The sequence below is a fragment of the Protomyctophum bolini genome, assembly GCF_963924005.1.
Source record: "Protomyctophum bolini genome assembly, chromosome: 10".
Classification (NCBI taxonomy): domain Eukaryota; kingdom Metazoa; phylum Chordata; class Actinopteri; order Myctophiformes; family Myctophidae; genus Protomyctophum; species Protomyctophum bolini.
In genome coordinates this window covers 7337501-7362619 of record NC_137871.1, presented here as the reverse complement: position 1 = coordinate 7362619, position 25119 = coordinate 7337501, and the positions used below count along the sequence as shown (strand labels likewise).

The 25119-nt window shown below is 41.3% G+C and overlaps 1 protein-coding gene across 1 annotated transcript; it reads left to right on the top strand.

Annotated features, from left to right (window-relative positions):
- Window positions 1–8001: 8001 nt before the first annotated feature.
- On the top strand, window positions 8002–19679 carry LOC308322132 (kinesin-like protein KIF2C; the record flags this gene model as incomplete). The annotated part of the gene is made up of 22 exons (XM_080773326.1): window positions 8002–8055; window positions 8677–8771; window positions 8899–8988; window positions 9581–9629; window positions 9734–9769; window positions 10604–10708; window positions 10802–10906; window positions 11061–11158; window positions 11725–11844; window positions 12187–12241; window positions 12365–12527; window positions 12936–13026; window positions 13165–13228; window positions 13800–13891; window positions 14754–14896; window positions 15331–15544; window positions 16445–16555; window positions 17229–17296; window positions 18108–18183; window positions 18267–18335; window positions 18599–18731; window positions 19597–19679. The coding sequence occupies exons 2-22, from the start codon at window positions 8730–8732 to the stop codon at window positions 19677–19679; spliced, it is 2007 nt and encodes a 668-aa protein (XP_080629452.1). The 5' UTR covers window positions 8002–8055; window positions 8677–8729.
- Between the last annotated feature and the right edge of the window lie 5440 nt (window positions 19680–25119).

The following is a 25119-nucleotide window of genomic DNA, read 5'->3' as shown; positions in this document are numbered from 1 at the left end:
GTCCTTTATAGTGGCTGCAACCATTTAAGATGTGTGCGACTGTTTCTTTGTCATGTGGTACTGGATGTAGGATGCAGTGTGGGTCGTGTGCTGATGGGTACCAGGTTGCCAAGTTGAACTTGGTCGGCAACACCTGTAAACGGGCTTTAATAGTGAAAATGAGAATGTCCTCACCTATGGTGTTATTTGACAGTATAGAGTGTGATAATGAGTGGTTTGCAAAGGGAAGAAGAGCCAGTTTTCCCTGCAGCCTCAGACTGGTCCAGTGTTGTGCACTTTCTGATCGCTTCATTCCTAGAATGGTGGCTCTTGCGGTCGCGGATTTGATTGACAGTTCATGGTGCGCACCGTCTTGCTCGTAGGTCGCACATGCACGGACACGCGGATCTATGATGATGCTGTTGTTGAGCGCAGCAATTGTTGTATCAGGCGCCACCCACTTTAACTGTAATCCTGATCGCTGGCATAAATCATTAAGATCCATCCAGTCGGACCGCACACCGAATCCAGCGGCTTTAATGTCCAATTTACCATTCGCCTTAGTCTTGAATCCAAGGAACTGCGTCTCATTCTCCAGCGCGGGTGGTACTTTACGTCGCTGCATATGTTGAATGAGTGACTCACGAGCCATTTCCCTGACCGTGGGGTCGTCGCTGTTGAGCATATTTATAAGGTGACTGGTTCTGGTGGCGGTGTAAACCCACTCAATATTCGGTACACCCAGACCACCATCTCTGATGGGCTGAAACAGTATGGCACGGGTGGAGTGAGTATTGAGACAGAACCAGCCCCTCACCAAGCGCACTGCCTTGTTATTCAGTTCTGTAAGGGTGTTCTGTGGCAAATGGATGTTCGAGAATAGATGTTGAATTTTGGCGAGTGCCAATTCTCTGATTGCCTGCAATTTCATTCGGATAGGGAGGGGGGAGGAGTCGATCAAGTCCAGTCTGACAGAGTAGTCATCATACAGTTCTCTGACTTGCTCTTCCCAGTCGCCTGCAACATTAAATTTATGCCCCAGGTATTGATAAGTTTCATGTCTTGAATACACTCTGATGGGTTTTTGCATGAGTGAAAAGGATGGGGGCTTGTCGGTTTTAGATTTATACCACCGATTACCACCGCTGCGCCTTTCATAAAACGCAGCACATTTGGTTTGTTTAGCCTCCAACCTTGACCACAGCAGAAACTCCTCAGTACGGGAGAGCATAGCTATAATTACGTTCTCTTGATGTGACGCAATTTGCACATCATCGGCGTACCCCTGGACAGGGTTTGGTGATCTTATTCCCTCAGGTGCGCACTGGCGCATCCATTTGAGCCAGTGGTTAATTGAAAGAATAAAATTCACCGCACTCCAGGGACACCCTGTTTTAATACCTATACCAAGCTTGATTGGATCAGTCAGAGTATTCCCACATATAACCTGAATGTAGGATTTTTCATAGACATTCGTCACTATATCTATGTACAGTTGTGGCAGCTGGATTTCACTAAGAGCATAAATCATAACATTATGAGGCAATGTGCCGAATGCATCACGGAAATCTAAGAAAACAGAATAGAACTTTGCAGAGTCATGTTTAAAGTTGTCGATCCCTGTCTTCAGACAGAAAACATGCTCATTCATTCCTTGACGGGCAATATACGCCTTTTGTTCAGATGACAGAATGCCAGTGTCTGTGAGCCAGGGCAGAATACGGGCCAATATGCATTTCATGAATACTTTATATATTGTCGGTAAAAGTGAAATGTCCCTCCACGTAGAAGGGTCGTCAGGAATATTGCCTTTTTTAGGGATTCTGTGTATTAATGCACCTGCCCATGAGTCCGGCACTTTTCTATTCAGCAGGCAAGTGTTGAATATATTTACCAGAGTTTGAGATGAGTTAGTGGCTTTTAGATTTTCATATGTGACCCCGTCAGCGCCACTGGCCTTGTTGTTTGGCAGGATATTGATCACATCTTCCACCTCACTGGCTGTAAAGTTACGGGTCTCTGGGCTATATTGCGGGGGGTCGAGTGCAAGCGTTTGTAGCCATGGTGCGTCACCTAAAGGGGCGTGATTAGTTGGTTTGCATTTGGCTGAGTAGTAATTCTGCACAAGGTCCACAGTATTAACAGAGGGCGGGGGGTTTGGATATGTGCTGTTATTCAATATGATTTCTGTTGCTTTCGTTCTCCTATGTTGCCATAGGTAAGCCAATTTATCTCTGCCCACCTCTCTCGGTCTCCTTTGATGTTCGCTGGTTCTCCCGAGCGCTGGCTGGATGACGTCTCTCACGTAGCCCAGTTGCGCTTCGATCCATTCCCCCAGGGGCTCCCGAGACAGTTCTTGTGGGAGGGTCGGACTGAAGAGCGGAAACTTTTTTAATACTCGCAGTGTGTACTTAAGTAGCGGTAGTCCAAATGGTCTTCCGTTCTTATGGCGAGTGGTGAAAGTCCCGTTCTTGTAGTACAATCCATTAAGAATGCTGATGAGTTTAGTCCATTTGACAGGCGTTCCACCTGAGAAGGCAAAGTTTCGCCGCTCCTCGAGTCGCTTTGTATCCAGAGTTTTTCTGAAGTTTCTTTCCTCGTTTTGAAAGAGGATCCACTCCTCTGGTGTAAGTGGACGGACATAGTCTGAAAATGTTGTCCAGGTGCTTGGACTCCCCGCTGTTGGCGTGGGGTCGAACACCCTCCACCTTTGTTGATATATTCTACCGGTTGGTAAAGCGGCTTTAAAGGCCGACTTTATCACCGCAATGAGGCACATCGCGAGCAGCAATCTGGTTATATCCATAATAATAATAACCTTTCTTCCCTACATTGACGACGGTAGTTACGACGGGTGTGCTTTAGTGTGGAATTAGTGCATTTTGGCTGGTGAACCAGCGTTCACTCCTGCCGCCATCTTGCAACCACACACACACACACACACACACACACACACACAGATTGGTAAATTAATAGAAAGATTACAGTAGGTCGATAAGTATTGCACTTCAAAGTACAATTGTGGAGTCCTTTGTTTTTAGCTGACATGTTTTCCCTTCCTTCCAGAACTAGGAGGTGAGAGCTGTGCAGTCAGCAGACCTGGGTTGGAGCTGGACATGGAGCATCTAGAAGTGCTGTTTTCCCAAAATTCCCACTCGATCAATTATCATTGTAAATAGTGTCTTTATAATAGCCTATATTCATTTTATTATTATTGTATAGTGTAAATAAAGTGTGTATTATTTTTCTTACTTTGAGTCAATCACATGTTTCTAGTACAATTCTGTTTCTAGTCAAATAAATAGTGTGTATTAATCTAAAAAAAAATGACATTTGTGTTTGGTAGATTATTTCACAATGTTTCTTGGCAGTATAACCAGCGTTGGACAAAGTTCTCAACGGCAGTACAGTCAAAATATTACTCCTGGTTAAATTTGACTACTACAAGTGAAAGTTGTTTGTCAAACAAATGTGTAGGCCTACTTGAGTACTGGAGCAAATGTTTAAACGGTAAGAATTTAACAGCACAAATTACAAAGTAAAATTTTAGTTTATTATCAATACATTGCTGTTTTACAATTTTGACTTAAAATATTTCTGATCTACAAGCTCACAAATGCATCGCAACACATTGTGAGCTTGTACTGTAGATCTTATTTCCACTATATTTGAAATATGGCTTAATGATTGGTTAATTACTACTTAGTGGATTGAAATGGAGTGGCTGAGGAATGTGATTAAAATCTGTTTTTGCTGTTCAGACTGCATAAAAACAATGCGACTCTAATCTGGATAGCCCACAAATCAGATTTGGGATGCCAGTCTGGGCAGGGCCTTAGCATATTCAGTGACAGTATTGTTGCCTGGGTCAGAAATCTCCTATCCGTATTCTAAAAGCATTAAAAGTAGCAGATCAAAACAAAACTAGCCATAAAATACAAACATCAATTGCTTTCTAGTGCATACATCTATTAAGAGAACTTCAACAGGTACAGAGGGGAAAGAATGTAGGCCTACACTACAGTATACACCATGCCAGTGGAATTAAATTGTTACCACAATTTGTTAATTCATCAATAAGTATACAGTATAGTCTACAGCATACATGGGCAACTGGCGGCCACACACGACGCCCCCACCTACACTTCATGTGGCCCACAGGTTAATATCAGAATACTGATATATTATTGATTTCAGCTGTAATTGTTTTGTCCTATTTGATAGCTTTGATGTCTGTTCCTGTATAATCAAATGTAATATACTCATACGTATCATCTAGCATGTATAAAGATAACACACACAAAAATGGAAGTATTTCTAAACTGTCTTTTTTAACCCATTCTGACCCGAGATCAGATTCATGCGAGGTTTCCACTGGACACACACTGGTCTGATGAACCCATTCTGACCCGAGATCAGATTCTAAAAAATGTCAGTCGTTCTTCGATTTATCAAAAATAGCAGACCTACAAGCTCGTATCGCGCCACTATTTTTCAATAGCTAAAGCATAACATGATGCCAACACCAAAATGGGTGCCCGGTCAGAATGGGTTAATATAGGTTTAGTGAATTTGGCATTTGTACAATATCCAAAGCAAAAAAATAATTTACATGTTTTATTTCTAGGCCCTTGGCAGGTACATCTAAATTAACAACAGTGAATAAAATGTACATAATGTCAGGGAACATTTAGCCCCTTGAAGACTCTCCACTTAAGAAACTTGACCCGAGTTGGTGCTGTACTCGTCTTCGTCTGCTTTTTTCCCCCCTCCAAACACCAAATCTCTTGGTGACAATCACTGATGTACAAGTTCAGAACACAAGCTTGTAGATCTACTATACAGTCCATCTTGGCTCAGTTAATGTGCCTACACTGGATGACCTTCATCACTGACGATGCAGTTTGATGTTTGATCATCGATCTTTGGTTTGTGATATTTCAGCACAATCCAGAAGGAATCCCTTTTTTCAGGAGAGTAGAAAGGAAGCTCCCCAGGTCTTCATCCTGACAAAGTACAGCAGAACAGGAAGTTAATAATAAGCACTGTAGGAGAATTTATTTGATTCGCCTTTTAAACTTTTTTCCGGTTTAGAACAAATCATCAGTATGATGATTCATGCGTTAATAACTTGAGGTTATAACAAATGTAAAAATACACTATGTGATTAAAAAGTCAGAACACACACCCTATCGAATGGTGAAACCGTAACAGCTATTCTACTTTAGTGTTTCGAATTAGTGTCCTTTGTTTCAGTGAATGGAAAATATCAGCTACAATTACATTCTATAGACAACGGTGTGCTTCCAATTTTGTTGCCACAAAATTGTAAACAATAACACTTTGGTATTATATATAACACTGTGGTTATAGATACTGTAAGTGTAAGTAGTGATTAGTACTCTTAACCTGAAATCACGAGGAAACATTGCAACACGTTTTGGTGTCAGATACTGTACCATGCATACTGTAATATGCATTACTGCTTATTCAGCACTCTGGGAAGATGGCACAAGCACACAGAGCCCACCAATGTCACTTACTAGAAAATAATTAAAATAAAGTCTCTCTGCTTTCAGCCCTTAGGTTTTTAACCACATGACCCCCACAAGCATCATTAATCCTTATTTTAGGCATGTAGGCAAATATTTGGCTGAAATAGGTGATCTACAAGCTCAGATTAGCTGATGTGAACTTTCAGATCAGCTATTGTCAGCGAAGACATTTGGTGTACAGGGACAAAAAGGAGAGCACCAAGTACAGACCCCTGGGGGACCGCAGTCCACAAAATATATAGGGTTTAAAGCTGCTATAAGCAATATTCTTTCAGTATTTAAAAAAAATGTAATTACTCATTGCTGGCTGTCTGAATACCAAAAGAAAAGAAAAAAAGGTAATTACAAATTTGACACCAAGTGGTTAAAAATTCAGTATTACAAAGTAAAATCCAGAGTGATTTAACAGTGTGGAAAAACCAACCCTTAATAGCTTAGATTTAAATGATCACGCCAGATATCAGAAAAAACTATTTCAGCCAAATGTGCTTAGAATTACCTGATAACTCCAGGAGAACCTTTGTGTTGGTGTCTTCAGCTGAAGATGACACTTTGAGGACTATAGATTCCACCATGACCGTACTGTCAGGGAGGTGCTGGACGATGTAACCTTTTAACACACACAAAATGATAAACAAATACAAATAATTTCAGTATAAGTGTATTGCAAGCATAATTCACATTTTTTTGCCCCAATGTGATTTTATCACATTATTGATAATTTTATGACATAATCTATTATTTTTCTAAGACAGTTTGAATGGAAGACTGACCAATGGAACACCCGTTCTCTCTAGATTAATTGGACTATGCGAAGTGTGCAAGATTAACAATGCATATTAATTAATTATTATATTTCATGATACAGAATGAAATTATGTACTTCTCAAAGTGGGGTCCTGTTTTACTAACAAAGACAAAAGCACTTTACCTTCATAATCAAACAGATACTGTTCAATGAAGAACTTGTACCCCTTTTCCCGTTTGGAAGATGGTGTGTCTGAAAACTGAGCAGCAAGCCTTTCAACATCATTGAACCGCATTTGCGGCAGGTGGGCAAGGGATTTTGTGAATTCCATACCCTGAAATTAATAATGATATACATGGAAATGGTTTAAATTAAGAGCTTTGATCAAGTCAGTAACTTAGTATAATGATGGATATCCACTGAGGATTGATGTCTATCAAATAATTGATATATAAAATAAATACAATTGTATTTTCACTACAAAATAATAAATCGCTAATAAAGTATACGTAAGCTTGCAGACCTAAAATGAAAAACATCATAGCCTACTTGTCTATCTATATGAAACAGATTATGTGCCCTAACCTCTGTTAAAAATGTAAGGCTAATTTTGGTTATAGTATGTACATACAGAGTTGGATACACACTGACTGAATGGATGATAGATTTATTTAATACTGTATTAAGCAGAAATGTAAACAGCACGATCGAGGTGCAGTCACATAAAATGATAACACAAAAAGTCCTGAGGGCTAAATAAACACCAATGATTAGTTTGCATCATGTGGGGTTACAATTAAATTCAACCGTTAAAGGATCTAGTTATAAAACAAAACGGACTCCCTGCCGTTTATTTAAAAAAAGAAATCAGATAAACAAAGGCAAACAGCAGCCGCAGTAGCATTAGCATTGATACTTACAAGTTACACGCACATCCAAACAAGACATTTAAGGCAATTCAAAAATGGTAAAGTATAAAAGACGGATACCATTATCAAGACAAAAAGATGGTAAAACTGAAAACAGTATTAATGTTAACTTTACCTTTTGGAATGAAACGATATTGTCCTCTTTAAGTCTGTAAAATTGCATGTATCCCTATCTTAGAGTATATAATAACTCTATGGCCGCTCCCCTTCAAAGCCAAACCCGGACGTGAACCGGAAGTTGTGGAACGTCATCGTGAATAGGGCTTATCGTCATCAGTCTGATCATGACAACTTCCTGTCATTCGACCAATCACTAATACTCTATGCCAATCACGTGTTCCAAATTATGATAAAATGCCAAAGAAGAAGAACGCAGCCAATCATCAGCCGTTCTCAATCAGTGTTTTTGTTGCAAAATAAAATACTCTGCGTTCGCTCGATTAGTCTTCTTTTTAGTGGTAAGTACGGTAATCCAATGCTGTTGTTATTTCTTGACCATATGTTAATGTTATTTAGATGGCCAGTTGTTTAGACAAATGCAATATTTTGCCTGCGGTGTATAGTTTATTCGAGGCACCACTAGATTTTGTTCTCTCGGCACTCCACTGCGACGTGGAGAACTTTGGCAGGAGTTCATGCTTATTCCGATAAGTCGATCGGGATAAAGGCCCTGCTAAATGGCTAAAGTGTTAATTGAAATTTCGCAAAAAGTCATGTTCGGCTAACGACTGTTTGTTACTTTACAGTGTTTTCGGCGCAGGCATAACCACTTACCTCGAAGAAATGGAGGCACATATTATTGGGAGTCTGCTCGGCCAGGCTGTGAACATAAGCAGGAGCGATGGTCAGTCCATGTCATTTCTTTGCTCTATATTCCCATAATCATTGCAGTTAATGCTAACTAGTCTTTTTGTGTAATTGTGGGAAAGTTTTTTAAAATGGGATAAGTATTTATCCTATTTTCAACTTGACTTCAACTGTTCACTCAGCAAATGTTTCAGCGATGCCTTCCTCTGTAGCGGCTATTTGTATTCAGCCCTTTCCCAAGTACGTCTCACACCTGAAGCACTTGTATCTTAGCCAGAGCTTACTTGCTGTATGACTATTTCTGTGTGCATATAAATTGTAAGAGCATAATTCAGACATTTTTTTAGTAATGGTCCAAGTATGCCCTGGTTGAGCTGTGTATTTTTAATAGGGGCATGATTTGTATGAGTTTATTGAAAGGGCTTTGGGTATATGACAGACTTGCATAAGCCAGGGACAAAAGGACTGAAGACATGGCCAACAATGATTGAATATGACATGACATAAAGAACATATCCCTGATTTTGGGTCTACTGTAATATCATTGCCATGATAACCCTATGTTGTAGTGAGCGATCCAGTTCTCTGATACATTTTCTTTAAAACAAATGTATGAAATGAATTGTCATACCCATTTCATGAATCTATATGCAACTAGGCCGAGTTCATTCTTCAGTGGTGAAGTCCGTGGACGAAGCCAAAGGTGCGGTTATGGTTGAGTGGACAGAGAGGAATGCAATCAAAAGGAAGGAGGCAAGTGTCAAAGCTGGTGTTTATGGATTCTTTAAGTCGGCCAGGTCAACAAGTATTCACCCTTGGTTGACAAATGTTTCACAGAAACCCTGCCTAACCTCTACCCATGTTCATCTGTGGTGTACAGGTGGATTTTGAAGACCTGAACGCCCACAACAAGGAGCTGCTGCTTCACCTCACCTCTTTGGTTGTGAAAGAGGCTCCATGCATGGACAAGGCAAGTGTGAACAAGGTTTCCATGCAATCAAGCTTATTTGGCTTTTCCCTTAAAGTGAAACCGATTGGTGGCCTGCACTGGAGAGTGGAGATTTCCCCTAGCCTTGTTTGTACTGATGTACTTTTTGTTTTGTTCTCCCCCTTTTGGAATATCCACATAGTGAGTCTGTAACCGGAGATGAAACTGCATGCATGGGTGTGAGCTTCATTATAATTGGGCCTTGCTAATGTTCATAATCATTTTGTGTCTCGGAGGACTAGACACGTAAAAAACCTGCTTACCAGTGACATAATCGATGATTAATCTAATCTAATAGGAACTCCATGCTTTCCATTACTGGAAAGTTGGCATGCTGTAATGGAATCCATTGTACTTAATCTAAAACATTGAAATTGTTTGCTGGGGGAAAAAACTGCCTAATGGTGGTCTGGTAAATCGCTCCTATGAAACGCAGAGTAGAAACTTATCATGAGCATTAATGAGGACCACTATATGGATGAAGTTGTCCATGAGTGATATGGCTTGTTGCATGAGCTCAGTGTCATGTCTGTCATGATAACTGTACACCTGTCTCTTTTCTTTCCATTTGCAGAAATACCTTAGCCGCCTGCGCTCGTCCAGAATTCCTGCTCCTCCAACTGGTATGTAAATTGGTTTTCACTACACTTCTGATTCACATCCATTTTGGCATTTGTATATATTGACTGTTTTCTCCCAACAATTTCTTTCTTTTTTAAAACGAAAGCCACTGTTCCAGCAGCCGTTGTGGCTGAACAGACAGGTTGGCATGCTATACATGTTTCTCTTTGTAAAGCTGATAATCACAATCACTTATTCTCCATAAGGTCATGAACGGGTGTTTTGGGATTATATTGCCTGTAAAGTCATTGTGTAGCTGATGATCATATCTGAACAGTTTAATCGTTACAGGTTAAGGGGGTGAAATGAAATCGTAATTTAATGGTTTTATGCAAGCCTATTAGGAAAGGAGTGTATTGTACCATCACATGGGACATGTGTAGATTTTTAAATTATTTAACAATGACAATGCACATTAATCAACATGTCATTTTGCAAATGTAAATTAGCCAGAGTTGGCCATAAGCTAATTTTAATACATTTTGTTTAGATGTTTTAAATTTAATGTGAAAACAGTTAATCACATCTGACTATGCAATGACTTTATGCATGTTCCCTTATAGGCAACCCCATGAAATGCTTCATTCAATTGATAAAGTAATAATCACCAAATGGGATTTAATATGCTTTTCGTTTCAGTCTTGTAGATGATTTTAATACCTGCTGAGCATAGCCTTTCACTTTTCGGTGGGGGTGCATGTCAGTCTTTAAGGGCAGCCCTGCCGATTTAACCAGACTGTTAAATCTGTGATGTTGCTCTGAAATTCTGATGACTGCTGTTCCAGCACCTTTGCAGTTGTCTTTTGCAAACTGCTTTTGCTGTGTGGCTCAGAAACCCCAAGTCTTTGTTTCTCTCCCCAAGTGCATGCTTTAGTTTACTTTGAAATAATCTCCTTTTCCACATTGTGTAAAAGTAAAGTTCAATCATTACTATCACAACTCGGGTTGCTGTTTGACTTACATTTCACTTCTTTAGTTCCCAGGGCTTCGACAAGGCAAACGTGCATGTTTGTGGCTCCACTTCAACCCACATTCGTAGAGCCAACTCCTCTAAACTCTGCCCTCCCCTCAACTGGAACTGGTTGGTATTCACTTCAGCCCCTGATCTGGCTACATAAGACTAACTTGCATGCATCTGTATATTTATAACTGACTCTTATCTCTCTCTCCTTAGTGGCCACCAAAAAGGTGAGGAAGGATGCCGGTGGCTATAATCGTCCCCGCGAGGAGGCAAAGGAGAACGACGAGGCCCAGGACATTGTAAACAACATGGTCAAAGGTCAGGATTGGGTGGTGGAATCATATTCTCTGTCAACTAGCTGAACTACAACTGACAATGAACCATGTGTTACAAGAAAATGTTTCTTAGCAAAGGACTAGACTTGTTTTTTGTTTTCTTTTACTGACCGTAATGTTGCATATTCTGTATACAGGCCCAAGACCATCCATGGCTCCAAAGGATAAAATCAAGCCCAATAAAAGGATGTCTGGTGTTGCGAAGCCCCCTGATGCTCAAATGAAGAGGGGGAAGGTGAGACAAATTGCCTAGTAATTGTGTCAAGGGAATCCAGTTATTCGTCTAAGGCAGGGGTTCTCAACGTTTTGTCCCGGGGACCCCCGGAAATGCTTCGGCATGTCTCATGACCCCCTCCCCACCCCAATTCAAATTGACCACTACAATAACCTTAATAATAGAGAAGATAGATACATCATAAATAAATTATGTGTGTACTGTGCGACTGCGTACTATGTATTGTAAACTCTTAATTTCCATTGTCCAGCCATTCAGTAGCAAAATAAATAATTACGTCAACTATGTTCATGCACTTGCCCTAGCCATAATGGCCTTACAGGCGTATGCAAAGGCAAACAATTATGGAAGTTAGTTTGTATATTATGTAGACATGGTTGCAGTCAACTGTTTTGTATATTTTTATTTAACCACAGTAGTTGCAGGTGAAAGTAGCTGGTCCAGTGTCTATGCCTTCTGCAACTGTTGTCCCTGCTATTGTCACTCACTGGACTGGCAGATTTAGGCTGAGGCGTGCTGGTAGACTCCATTTGTCCTTTGGTTTAATTCCCATTTGTTTCCTGCAGTTTGGAGAGGTCTTCCAGTCCCGGCCCCACCAGAGGTTTTATGAAATGATCGAGGAGTTCAGAGAGACCCTGGACATGAACCCTCCCAAACCTATGGATGAAGTAAATGGTGCATGCGAAGTAAGATTTTAACTTTATTATTTTGTAACGTGTATATGGGTGATTGTAGCATTCACCCAGAATCACTAATGGGAGCTGTACTTATTAGGGCTGCAAGATATTGGGAAGCGTGCATTAACTGTATTGAATATTGTGATGATATGATCCGGTTTGCTGCTCACATGGAACTCAGGTGCGTGACTGCGTGACTGGGTCTAAAAGAAGAGAAAAACATAACCTGAATTGTAATGGATTATTTTGTAGCCCTACCTACAGTACGACCTAGTATGTCAGCTTGGCACATATTTGATGGCTTATCGCTGATCTCAGTTTCTCAATTCTGATCTTTATTTCTTTGTACAGGTAGAAGATCAAAAGTTATGCGTGTGCATCCGCAAGCGGCCGTTTAACAATAAAGGTAAGCGGTCCATTCAACAATGTTTAAAGAAGAAACGTGTTATCAAAACCTGTAATCAGTTTTACATGGAATTACATTTAGTAGACGGCTTTATTTATTTTCCCTGATCTGTCATGTTCCCAGAACTGGCTCGAAGGGAGATTGATGTAGTGTTTGTGCCCGGCAATGGAACTGTGCTGGTCCACCAACCCAAGACCAAGGTGGACCTCACAAAGTACCTGGAGAATCAGGAGTTTCACTTTGATTACTCCTTCGATGAGAACGCCACCAATGACATGGTCTACAGGTAATCATGTGGCCTATTTCTTTACTCCAGTGCTTCTCAAACCCCAACGTGCTATACAGCCACGGACGGGTCCAAATTATTTATTTTTAAACAAAAGACCAACTCATGCTCCATATGACGGCATATGTTTTTGAGCAGAATGTTGCAGATAACTTTCATTGGTCTGAATTACCTCTCAGTTTGAAATGCCACTGTTTAGAACACCAGACGAGGCCTTTAGATCTTAGCAGTTCCCATCTCTATGCTCTGGTATTGTGACTTTGTAGGACCCATTTCCCTACACGTCATTGGTTTTTAGATTGCAATTAACCACTGGAAACATGGCATCCCTGTTCTGGGCCAACATTCAGCAGAAGTGGTTAAAAGGACAGGATTAATTATCCCCCCCCCCCCCCCCCCCCCCCATAGGTTCACAGCCAAACCCCTGGTCCAGTCGATCTTTGATGGTGCCATGGCAACTTGCTTTGCGTATGGACAAACGGGCAGTGGAAAGACCCATGTAAGTGTGCAGTCTTTTCATAGTGCCGGAGAGCACATGATCCACATTTTATGCACTATGGGTTGAATCTTTGAGCCTACTAATGCAGTAGTTAAAATGTACCATGTGCTTATGGTATGGCACTTTACTTATTTCCAGACCATGGGAGGTGACTTCTCTGGGAAGCGCCAGAACAGCACTAAAGGGATCTATGCCTTGGCAGGTAAGCCATACTCATACAATTTCCATACCAAAAACTGTCTTAAAAATGGCTACCTCATGGATTAAAGGTCTCAGGCAAGCATAAAATGCATTGCGGCACCACACATTGTATGCTTGTAGATGGCTCATTGCTGGTATTAATTATTTTGGATTAAAACTTGCAATAAATGCAACGTTAATGTTCCAGAAAATCCTATTGAGCTCAGATATGTAAGCAAAGGTTAAAGCCTCAATCTCCGATTTCTTAAACTGGTTGGCTATGGCAGGCTAACAAAACATAATTATGCTAATTGTTTATGAAACTTTGCTAATTCACAAACCAATCACACTAGGACTTGGACCTAGCAACATCTTTCAGTAATTAGATTTTATTATTGCTTTCATTCATGTGACCCCCCACTAGGCTAGTTAAACCACTTAATCCTGTATATTACGGGGTTCCCTAGCTTCACTGAAAATCTGATTATCTTAGCTGAAGATCGCTGACCGTTCACATTGCGCTGTGAGCTTATAGATCTGCTATATGGGGCAGAAATGGGTCAACTTGCAATTCTTTTTTGTCCCTTACACAGCCCACGATGTGTTCAGCCTAATTACCAGCCGGAGGTATGCCCACTTGGCTCTCTGTCCATACGTCTCCTTCTTTGAGATCTACAATGGCAAGGTATGAATCTAATAAACATGTGCTGTTGTACCCAAATGTGTAGCGATAACTTACATTTTCAACCGAATCTTCGTATCTGGTTTCTAGTATCTCTAGTCTAGAACAAAAGCCTAACCAAATTTGATGTAAAATCTAAGTAAAAATTCATTCAGTTGTGAAAACGGATAGTCTTTGGGCCAAGCCCCCTAGGGCCTAGGTTTGTTTCCATTGTGTTCCTCTGTATAATATCGGCAGATATGACCCTGCAAATCAAGATTGGATCATATCTTTCATAATCGTGCACCCCTAATTATAAAGAGGGATGGAACATGGCTGGAATGGTCCTGAAGTCCTACATCATTATGGACTTGTGTGGAGGGGGGAAAATAGTCGATACCCCTTGGCTTGTACAGTTATCTGTTTTTAGAAAAGTTGTATTAAAAACACTTGAATAGTGTCTATAATGACATAGCAGATTGAAGTGGCTAAGCGTTAATATCTGGCTGGAACTCCCTGCCCAGCTGCAGGGCTGGAGCCCTGTCGGAAAACGAGGAAGTGAGTTGATCAAATGCAATCTATTTTCGCTACTGCTTCGTCTATTTCTCGCTCGAATATTTTCAGACATTTTTGAGAGCAATGTTTAGCTGCAAATGACATTGTGTGCATTTACATGGCTGTCATGTTGGAAACGGCAGTAAATCAGCAGGGCGCAGCTGGTGCTCCGAGGGTTTGATTAGGCATCGGTCTGTATTAGAGTATGTTATCAGAAATAACAGACCGCTGAATTCACCGATTGACCAATCGGAATAAAGCATTCAACAAAGCCATTGGTGGGCTGTGTGGACCAAATGAACCAACATGACAAAGTGTTTTGTCATTTCAGGTCTATGATTTATTGAACGACAAGACCAAACTGCGTGTTCTGGAGGATGATCGGCAGCAGGTTCAGGTGGTCGGCCTGCAGGAAGTGGGTGTCTCTGCAGCGGAGGACGTCATCACGATCATAGAAGTTGGCAGTGCTTGCAGGTACAGTATATTAATGCTGAACAATGTCACCAATGTTTGTGAAGTCTTCGTTTTCAAAAATGGCAGATCTACAAGCCAATCTACTTCCATTTTTAACCCATGAAGACCTGAGACCAGATTCTACAAAATGTCTTTCAAATCCTGACCGGATAGGTGGTGCACTGATGCTCAAACCTTTTCATGTCAAGGACCAACAGAATTATCTGCAGACCCCCATCTGAAAATATGTTGTTCCAGTCACCCCAGAAGCAAATATTTGAGTTAACAATATTCACTGTGATTATTCTTTTCCCCCCAGAATATTAGCACATTTTATTATTTTTTCTTCTCCAAAATAGCCATTTCTCAACCACTAAAGTTACAAAAATAATGGTTAAAAGCTAAGCCGACACACTCTCTGTTCTACTGACTGTTCTCTTCTGTCACTCCTATAGGACGTCTGGCCAGACGTCTGCGAATGCCAACTCGTCCCGCTCCCACGCCATCCTCCAGATTGTCCTGCGATGCAACAACCGCGCCAGGACCTTGCACGGAAAGTTCTCTCTGATCGACCTGGCTGGGAACGAGCGGGGCTCAGACGTCAGCAGCAACGACCGTGCCACAATGGTGGAAACCAATGAGATCAACCGCAGCCTGCTGGCCCTGAAGGTATTAACCATAGATATAAAAATAATTATGCCTCATTGGCCGCTGCAGTTCGTTGGAGCGATGTGTTTTGAAGGAGGGGCGGAAGAATTTACACTGGGGCAGGAAGTACACGGTAGTGTGGAAGGCACGTTGCGTCACACTACCACACATTCTATCCAATCACAGCGCATTTTTTCCTGGCCTTATCAGACCCGAACATGCGCTCTGTGACGCATGCTCATGCTTCGCAAGGAATCTTGGGAAAGTTTTGCCCTCCCTTGAGCACATGCGCTCCAGAGCCGGAAAGGGGCGTCTACCTTTTATGTCTATGGTATTAAGACTGGCTGCACACTGTCTCTGAAGTCGCAGTGGGGAAGGAAAGGGCAGAAACCTTATCTCTATATTTTAACATTTTATTTAAACGCTCGACTACAACATCACACAAGCATCTAAACCACATTGCAAGTGTGTAGATCTGCTGCTTTGTTACAGAGTTTGAATGCTGGAAATGATATGAATATTTTACTTCTACTCTATTAATCTGCTTTAGTTAACATGAATGTTATTTATAATCTAACTAGCCAACCCTATTTTACTTCGGTACGAAGGTATGGCATCAAAAATGCACTCTGAGTTCCCAGAAGTTCTTTCTTGCCACCTTACTGTTTTAGATGCTGAGTTAAAGCTGACATATGTCAGAGGTCCTTTAGTGACATCTAAGCTGACATATCTCAGGTCCTTTATTGACATCTAAGCTGACATCTCAGAGGTCCTTTAGTGACATCTAGAGGCAGTGATTGGATATTACACAAATCCATGAGCTGCAAAATGGACTGAATTCTAAAATGCACTTCAAAATGTTTCTCCAGTAATTTGTAGTCTGGGCTTTTAATGAATAAAGTGTTTCTCTCACTCCCACAGGAATGCATTCGCTCCTTGGGGAGGAACGGGGACCATGTGCCGTTCAGACTGAGCACCTTGACCAAGGTACTCAGAGACTCCTTCATCGGTGAGAAGTCCAGGACCTGCATGGTATGTATACAAACATGGAACCATTAAAATGCCTACTGGCATCCAGCGTGTTTCGGAATAAATACATTTAATAAAAGCAATGCGTTTTAAATATTTAGGTGCATATCAATCAAAAGGCAACCTTCCTTCAGTAATAACATGCACGACTACAACATGTGACAAGTGTTAAATAAATAATTGTGCAAAAGTCATGACTGATGCACCATTTCTCATACTGCAGTTTACTCGGAAAAAAATTAATCGGTCACTTTGTTAGTTCCTACTTTGTTGTTTATAGAAATTGGAAATCCATTTGCAAAAACAGACTTATTTGTATTATACGCAGACAAAAAGGAATCTGGGCCACTTTGTTTTTGCAAATGACTGTCGATTAGTATCGGCAATAAAATGTATGCTAGAAATTACTCCGGTCTCCTGACTAGAAGTTTTGTATAGGCTCTATAAAGCACCATAGGCTAGCAATTCTGTTGGCCTAGGACTTCTCTACTTGGAAGTGCCCACAACCTACAAAATTACATATACACTGGTATTTGAGTATTTTTGCTGCCAACAGATTGAAGAAGAGTAAAAAGACCTGACGGATGAAAAATGCTTTAAAACCATGCAAATGACTGGTGCTCAGTTGGTTAACCATGAATATTAACGTACATGCACCTTTCCTCCTTCTCGCCAGATCGCACTGTGCGCTCCAGGCATGGCTTCATGTGACTACACCATGAATACGCTGCGCTATGCGGACAGGTAGACATTTATGTCATGAAACTACACCTGTGGTCCCCATTTGTACACTTAACAGAGTTGGTTCTGGACCTGTTTGGAACCTTTCTAGAAACCCTGAGGGTCCCTGGACCTTGAGTTTCTGTCCACTCGGAGTGCGACTGGAAATTGGTACACCGCAAACTCTATAATGTTAACTATTCTCCAGATCATTTCTTCCACTTACCACTTAGTATTTACTGTGTATAGAATCTACTCTGTACAGTGTATAGAATCGACTCTGTAAAATTAGAAAATGGTATTTACACTGAAGAATTCTCTCAATCAACAAATGTGATTGTAAATATCGTTTAACTTTGTATCAAATCATTTTGCAATGCAAATAAATCAATTATTGATCAAAATACGTGTAAGTACGTGTGCATTGTATTTAGACATTTTAAGAAAAGGTTACTTTTCAATATCGCTACACTTGTCTATCGATAAATGTGTATTTGTTCATGTCAAGGTGTGGGTTGGTCCATATGTTAGTTACTTCAAATACAATGTCCATGTATGCCAGAGAACCACTGTTTACTTATGTATATCCATAATGTTTCCCTTAACCCATTTAGACCTGGTGCCTGGTACCTTTGAATCCGGGAGCTAAATGGGTTAAAAGAAAACTGCACTATCCACACGTTTCACACGGATTTAATTTCTTTGTTACTGTGGATTTTAAATTGTCATCAACCATGTATCGTTACACCTGACCCTTACCATGCATATACACAGAATGGCCATGCATACAGATACAATTCACCGCTTGATTGGGTTTTCTTGTCATTTCTATTAGGGTGAAGGAGTTGAACGGTCCCAAGGCCCCGCGACCCGCCAAGGCAGCAAAACCCTTAGACAGCAGCTCATCGGAGGTCAGATTGGACACGGCTCCCAAATATCCTGACTGAAATATTAAGTCATACTAGTCTCTGACATTGATTATTTTCCTCTGCAGGACTCGATCCAATCTGACCCCTACGCCCTGGTGACTGAGCTAGAGGACAAGGTCCAGGGCGAGATAGAGGTAGAATTTCCCTTGACTAATAACATGTCCTTGTTACTTTTTGAGACAGTTTCTGGCTTGGTGTTTGACGCTTCAAGTCATAGCTGCGTTATTGGAATTTGGCCACTTAAATTCTATATACTTATGTTAGGTGACCTGGGTATACTTTGCCCCCTCTTTTCCATTACCAATTCTCGTAACGCAATTTTTGCCAGTGTTATCAATGTCCAGGAGAGGGATGCATATGGTTCATAAAATTGCATCTTGATTTGATTGTTTTCCAGAGATTCCAAGTGTCTCAGAGAGCCAGTGAGGTTCTTGAACCAATGAAGCACATCGCATATGACGTGGCGGTTGCCCTCCCTGATCTGCTGGACTACTCGAGACGTGTGCACGAATATTCCAGCAGTCTGCAAGGTTGGAGTTATTTATTACTCTTTAGATTGAGTGTCATGATACTTCTTGACTGTGACCAAAAGCATTGCATAAGCAAGCCATGGTGACTGCCATTTTAATGAATAGGCTAGTGAGGGCATATCGTTGCTGTCTGGAAACCTTGTATCCATATTTCAACTTCTGTTTTATTGGGGTGGAGGGGGAATTGATGCCTGGTCATAGAACATGCAAAAGTAGCAAAGTATGTATAGCATTGTGATCGTGTCATTTCAATAAGCTTGTTTTTGTCAGTTGGTCTTATAAAAAGTAGAGCTTGTGACCTATATTGGCTCCTTGGAACAGTTTATTTTATTTTTTATACCTTGTCCTGAAGGTAACATGTTTGGCCATTTAGTAAGGCCTTGTGTAACGCAACACTCAGTGGCTTTATTTTAGGTCTTAAACTAGTCTAGTTTCTGCCCAACAACATGACTGAAGGTGTAGCAACTTTATCACACCATATCAACATGAAGATCAACTGAATGCTATCGTTTCTCGTCTTTGAATTTTTCTGTGCCTTCAGCCTTGACCTTTTTGTGTTTAGTCTTTATTTTTTAGCAAACTGACATGTGTCTGTCGGGTGGAAACCTGGGGCACGTTCAGAAATGGCGCACTGTGCAATGCAAACTAATAGGCGAGTGCACTCCGGTGCGTTATTTCCGAACGCACCCCTAATGTGTCAACAGTTTCAAGATTAAATTGTAAAAACATGGCAAAGTAGTAGATCGGCACGCAACACGTCTGTGCTGCGTTTCGAGCTTGCAGATCTGCTACTTTTGATGCTGTAGTAAAGTTGATCAAGGTATGATTATGATTTATAATTGTGTTTTCCTCTGTCACCATGTAGCTGCTGTGGAGGCTCTGCAGGCTGCTGTGGAGGAGGAGCGAGTGTCACGTCTGCCTAAACCATCAGGCTCCCGCCGCCGCTGAGCAGCCCTGGAGAACTGGAGTTGTTCTGTTGAGGTTTTAAATGTGTTTTGTTCTGTTGAGGTTTTAAATGTGTTTTGTAATAAAGTAATTTGTCATACTACTTGGGTAATTTTGTCTTTATCTTTGGAGTCTTCCCATGTCTGTGAAATGATTCCTAACGATATTTTGCCAAGATGCTGGTACAGTAGCTCCTAGTTGCCTATGGGCTCATTTCCCCTAATCTAAGGATGAGGCTGTCATTTTACAGATTGGTTAAAGTGTTGTATTAATTCTAATGAGTCTTGCTTGATATGCTATGAAACTGCACACATTTGACCACTTGACATGGCAACTGATGTGTAGGAAAAGTGTACTTGTGTAAATATTGGACTGGGGTTGACTACTTTGTCCCTCACTGCCGATTTGATTGTGAACTTGGTAGGGTATGGTCACACCAAACTAATTCTGTTTATTAAGCTGCCTCATGCTACAGAAACAGGAGATGGGCTCCTGCCCTGTATGGGCTTACTTACATGGGATACTAGTGATCTGCAGCTTGGCCCACTTGGCCGATGTGTCTGTCATGGCAGTGATGGCACAGACTCCATACTATAGAACCAGCTGAATCGTGTGTACTATATTATGGATACGGTTTTGTAGTAGGTGGGCTGTAGGTAGATGGCACCTGTTTAAAAATTGAGAGATGACAATTTCAAATGGCCTGTAGATTTGAGACTATGATTTGAGAGTAACTCTCAAATGTATTGTGTACAATGGCATCCCATAACTGACAAACATCAGGCAAAGGCAATAGGCATGCATTATGTAAAGTGTTTCAGTTTTTAATTTTTCTTAGTTCTATGATCTGAGGAGCATAAAATGGGAAAGTTTATTATTGGATTTGGATAATTTATGGTGAATATTAAGTAACAGGAGGCTTTAAGTGTCCACAAGTACTACTACTGCGGCTGGGTGACGCGAGGTTGCGCAGAACCATAAAGGGTAACGACCAGCAGGGGTGGGAACATTATCGATGTAACAACAACGCCGGTACAACCTCGAGAACTGCTCGTGCTATGCTCGACCCGAGTCACCGACCGACACACTGCAGTGCAGATAAACCTACCTATGAGTTAAACTAAACGTTCGCATTTCAGTAATTTAGCAAGCAAAAACCCTAATCATATATTACATAATGGACCTAACCGAACAGGTAAATAGTAAATACACATTTGTTGTTCATTTTACAAGCTCATTGTGAGCATGCAGATTGGCTACTTTTGGCATGTGATATACCGTCTTACGACAAAGCATAAATTAGGCATTACGGAGCGAGTGTGCGTGTGTGCCACTGTGTGTGTGTGTGCACACGCATGCACTGTGCGTGCGTGAGAAAAATGGTGACTTGCTCTGTGTTAAGTACTTTATGCATTTTGTTTCCTTTGAACGTGATAATACAGTATGTATTTCCTGTCCTATCTTCATATTTACATGCTGTTTTGTACCTGAATAAATGGAAACTATAGCGTAAGAGAATGGTGGTACTATATACTGAAGAGCACAGTGGGAGACTCACATCAGCATCTATAGACAAATCCACAGAGGGGTGCCCTGGGTGCAGCCATTACTGGGGTGTACCATTAAACTGATTAGCTACACCTAGCTAATCAGCTGAGCTATGGTACACCCCAGTAATGGCTGCGCTCTGGGCACCCCTCTGTGGATTTGTTCTAATGCCATTGTGGGCAGCCGCTGACTGCATGCTTCCCCTTGTGGTGAGAGCAAGACAGTACTGGTATTCTGGGCTCAACCTCCTGTGCCTACTGAGCTGATAACAGTTTGATATAAAACAAGCACTGGCTCAGTTCAGCAGGAACCGGAGTTGGGCCCTCTATGTGACAGCAGTGGAAGAGACGAAGAGGCCTGGATTTCCATCTTGCATCTCTTTCTATTTGTCTGTTTTATATATTGTCCCTGTCAGGTGGAAACCTTTAAATTGTTACTTGTTAGGAAATAGGAGAAGGAAAGAAAAATAAATGGTGTTCCTGTGGATCCAATTTAGTTACAAACGCTTGCTGTCTTTTCTATACTTTAACTTTCAAGCTAAAATAGATAGAAATACAAGGTTTCTGCCCGACAGCAAGAATACATGCATGATGATATGAATGATATGTATTTATGTTTGTTTAAGTATCATAGTCTATGTTCCCCATAGCTCTTTTCTTTCATGTATTAGTCCTGGTACTTTTTGGTCACTTACGTTGGCACTAAATGCTACACAGTTGATATCCACTAACAAATGCCAAATTCATATCCATATCTCAATACAATTTATATACAATATTCAATACAACATGCTCCCAGGTTCACCTGTGGATCTATGAAGGGAGACAGTAAGGCTCCATGTCACTGAGGCTGCATCTACTGACACTGTCCAGATGTCCTGATGTAATTATACTGACTAGACCTTACGGTTCTGAATATATGAACACCAAATAATGATGTACAGTGTGGGTAATGCGATGTAATAGATCACATTACTGATTGGGAGGGAAGACTCCGCTATGGCAAACATAGCGGATTTATCACCCTCAACATGTGAATGAAATTTGGAGTGGATTGGATTCCGTTGGTGATTTGTGTCAGGCCCCTCCCACTAACTTTGGACACTGATTACAGCTGAACGATACGGACTATATAAAACTATATAAAATTCTGCTTGTGGTGTTTTAATCGGATAGGGCCAGAGATCATGTGTACCGTTTTTGGTGAGATTTGCACAGAAGCTGTAGGTGGAAGAGCAAAAAGTGTGTTTTGAAGAAAAGTCAAAATGGCGGAAAATCTATCCTGACGGGAGATGCGTCATGCGTCAAATTTTACGACCTACGGTTCAAGAGTTATAAGGCGAAATGTAAGGGGGGCTGTTATAGCGCCACCAGGAGACTAATGTAATTATTTATTACATTCATTTTAATAATTAGTATGAACCTCCCCTCCAAGTCTTGTAACTGTAGCGCTGATGGTTTCTGAGAGAAAAATACTTCCCATGTAAGTGGATGGGTAATTTTAATGCACTAACAACTAGACAAACAGACATTCATTCAGACAGACAGACAGACATTGAGTGAATTATAGTAGTATACGGAGTAGACGGAGAGTGGGGTGTGGTAGAGGACATCTCCCCGGACGCGTGGGTATGTCCAGATAGTTGCCTCGCGGAGGCCTCTTTGTCCAGTGTCCATTCTGGGTCTGGAAACGGTACATTTTTTTGCATTGACCCCATTAGAAGCTCTGCTGCTCTGAATTTTACACCTCTCCCGCTTAGCGGAGACTGTGGGGTGGTAGAGGACATCTCCCCGGACGCGTGGGTATGTCCAGATAGTTGCCTCGCGGAGGCCTCTTTGTCCAGTGTCCATTCTGGGTCTGGAAACGGCACTTTTTTGAGTGTTGACCCCAATAGAAGGTCTGCTGCTCTGAATTTTACACCTCTCCCGCTTAGCGGAGACTGTGGGGTGGTAGAGGACATCTCCCCGGACGCGTGGGTATGTCCAGATAGTTGCCTCGCGGAGGCCTCTTTGTCCAGTGTCCATTCTGGGTCCGGAAACGGTACATTTTTTTGCATTGACCCCAGTAGAAGCTCTGCTGCTGTGAATTCTACACCTCTCCCGCTTAGCGGAGACTGTGGGGTGGTAGAGGACATCTTCCCGAACGCGTGGGTATGTCCAGATAGTTGCCTCGCGGAGCCGTCTTTTGTCCAGTGTCCACTTTATAAAGTCCATGCACTCCAGTGAATAGCATTTATCCATTTAGATAACCTTTTTGTTATTTAATTACTTATTTTTACACAGAAACATAATGTGTGTCTTTACAATAACTGTAATGTAATAATAATACTAATAATGTAATGTAATAATTATTTAAATAACGAATTAAATATCCTTATTTTATTCTGAAGGCAACCGGATGTCTTAAATTAGCTAGCTCTCAGACAGGAAATTCTAAATTAGCTCATAAGACGGAGCCGTGAATAGGGCTTCGCGGTACGCGAGATTACTTTCCCTATGATTCTTCGGGGAAGGAGCGCTTGTTTTACCACACCGGCTAGTAGTAGTAGGGCGGGGCGAAGCCCCGCCCTACTACTAGTAGTCAAGGAAAGCGCCACCCGCGCGGGCGCAACTTCACCTTCTAATATAAACACAAACCCCATTCTGCCAGCTGCCTCGCTAGCCTAGTGGACTACTACGCCGACTTGTAATATATGCTTCGCTGGTTCGCGCCCCACTGCCGCCAATGTTTTACAACCGCAGACTTTTTAATAGTTTTTGGATTAGGGTTAGGGTTAGAGTTTATTATTAGGGTTAGGGTTAGAGTTAGGTTAGGGTTAGGGTTAGGTTAGGGTTAGGGTTAGAGTTAGGTTAGGGTTAGGGTTAGGTTAGGGTTAGGGTTAGGTTAAGGTTAGGGTTAGGGTTAGGTTAAGGTTAGGGTTAGGGTTAGGTTAGGGTTAGAGTTAGGTTAGGGTTAGAGTTAGGTTAGGGTTAGGGTTAGGGTTAGAGTTAGGTTAGGGTTAGGGTTAGGGTTAGAGTTAGAGTTAGAGTACTAGTAGGCATAAACACTTGTGTGCGGTCCAAAACACAGCCCAGCGCTTCCTACTCCACTGACAACCAATCACAGTGCTCGAATCCCCGAAGAATCATAGGGAAAGTAATCTCGCTATCGGTACACAGGAGTTTGTGTAAGCAATCAAGCCACAAGAAGCTAAGCTATGCATTTATGCAGCAGCTTCGGTTTACACACACACACGGTCACACAAAGAGACTTTAAAGTTATAAGAAAGTTCACAAGAGACTATACTGTCATTAATTAAAGGTTATAAGGACCTGAAGAGATTCCCTTCTTGTTTTGCACGCGGCCAACGAGGTATTTGTTGTTTGTTTTATGTCTGTTTACTATTTTACTTGTGTAAAACTGTTTGCATACATGCTGTGCATGTCATTTTATGTTAATTGTAACGTGCTTGCTTTATTGTATTGTTTATAGTTTTCATGGTGAATTTGGAGGATACACAAGCCTTCAAATAAATCAGTAGAGGAAACTGCCCTTGTCTGTCTGTTTGGAGGAAATGTGAAATTATGCCGTTTAAGTGTAGAATAGAATAATCTCTCAAGGCAACAGAACAGGAAACAAACAGCAGAGAGCGCTGTTTTTTGCAGATAAAATGGGTCTTCTCAATAATATTCCGCGCAAGGCTTTTGTTAGTCTACTACTGTTGATATTCGTCTTTTTTTCAAATCCTCAAAAATGTAGATAAACGGTGCTATAGTATGCCCCGTTCGATATGGGCTATAGCCCATGGTCAAAAATGATGAAAAACGAGGATTTGAAAAAAAGACGAAACTATGGGCCTATCGGTTGAGAATAAATGGTTTTTTTTCGTCATTAATAATACTTTTCTTTCTTTTTT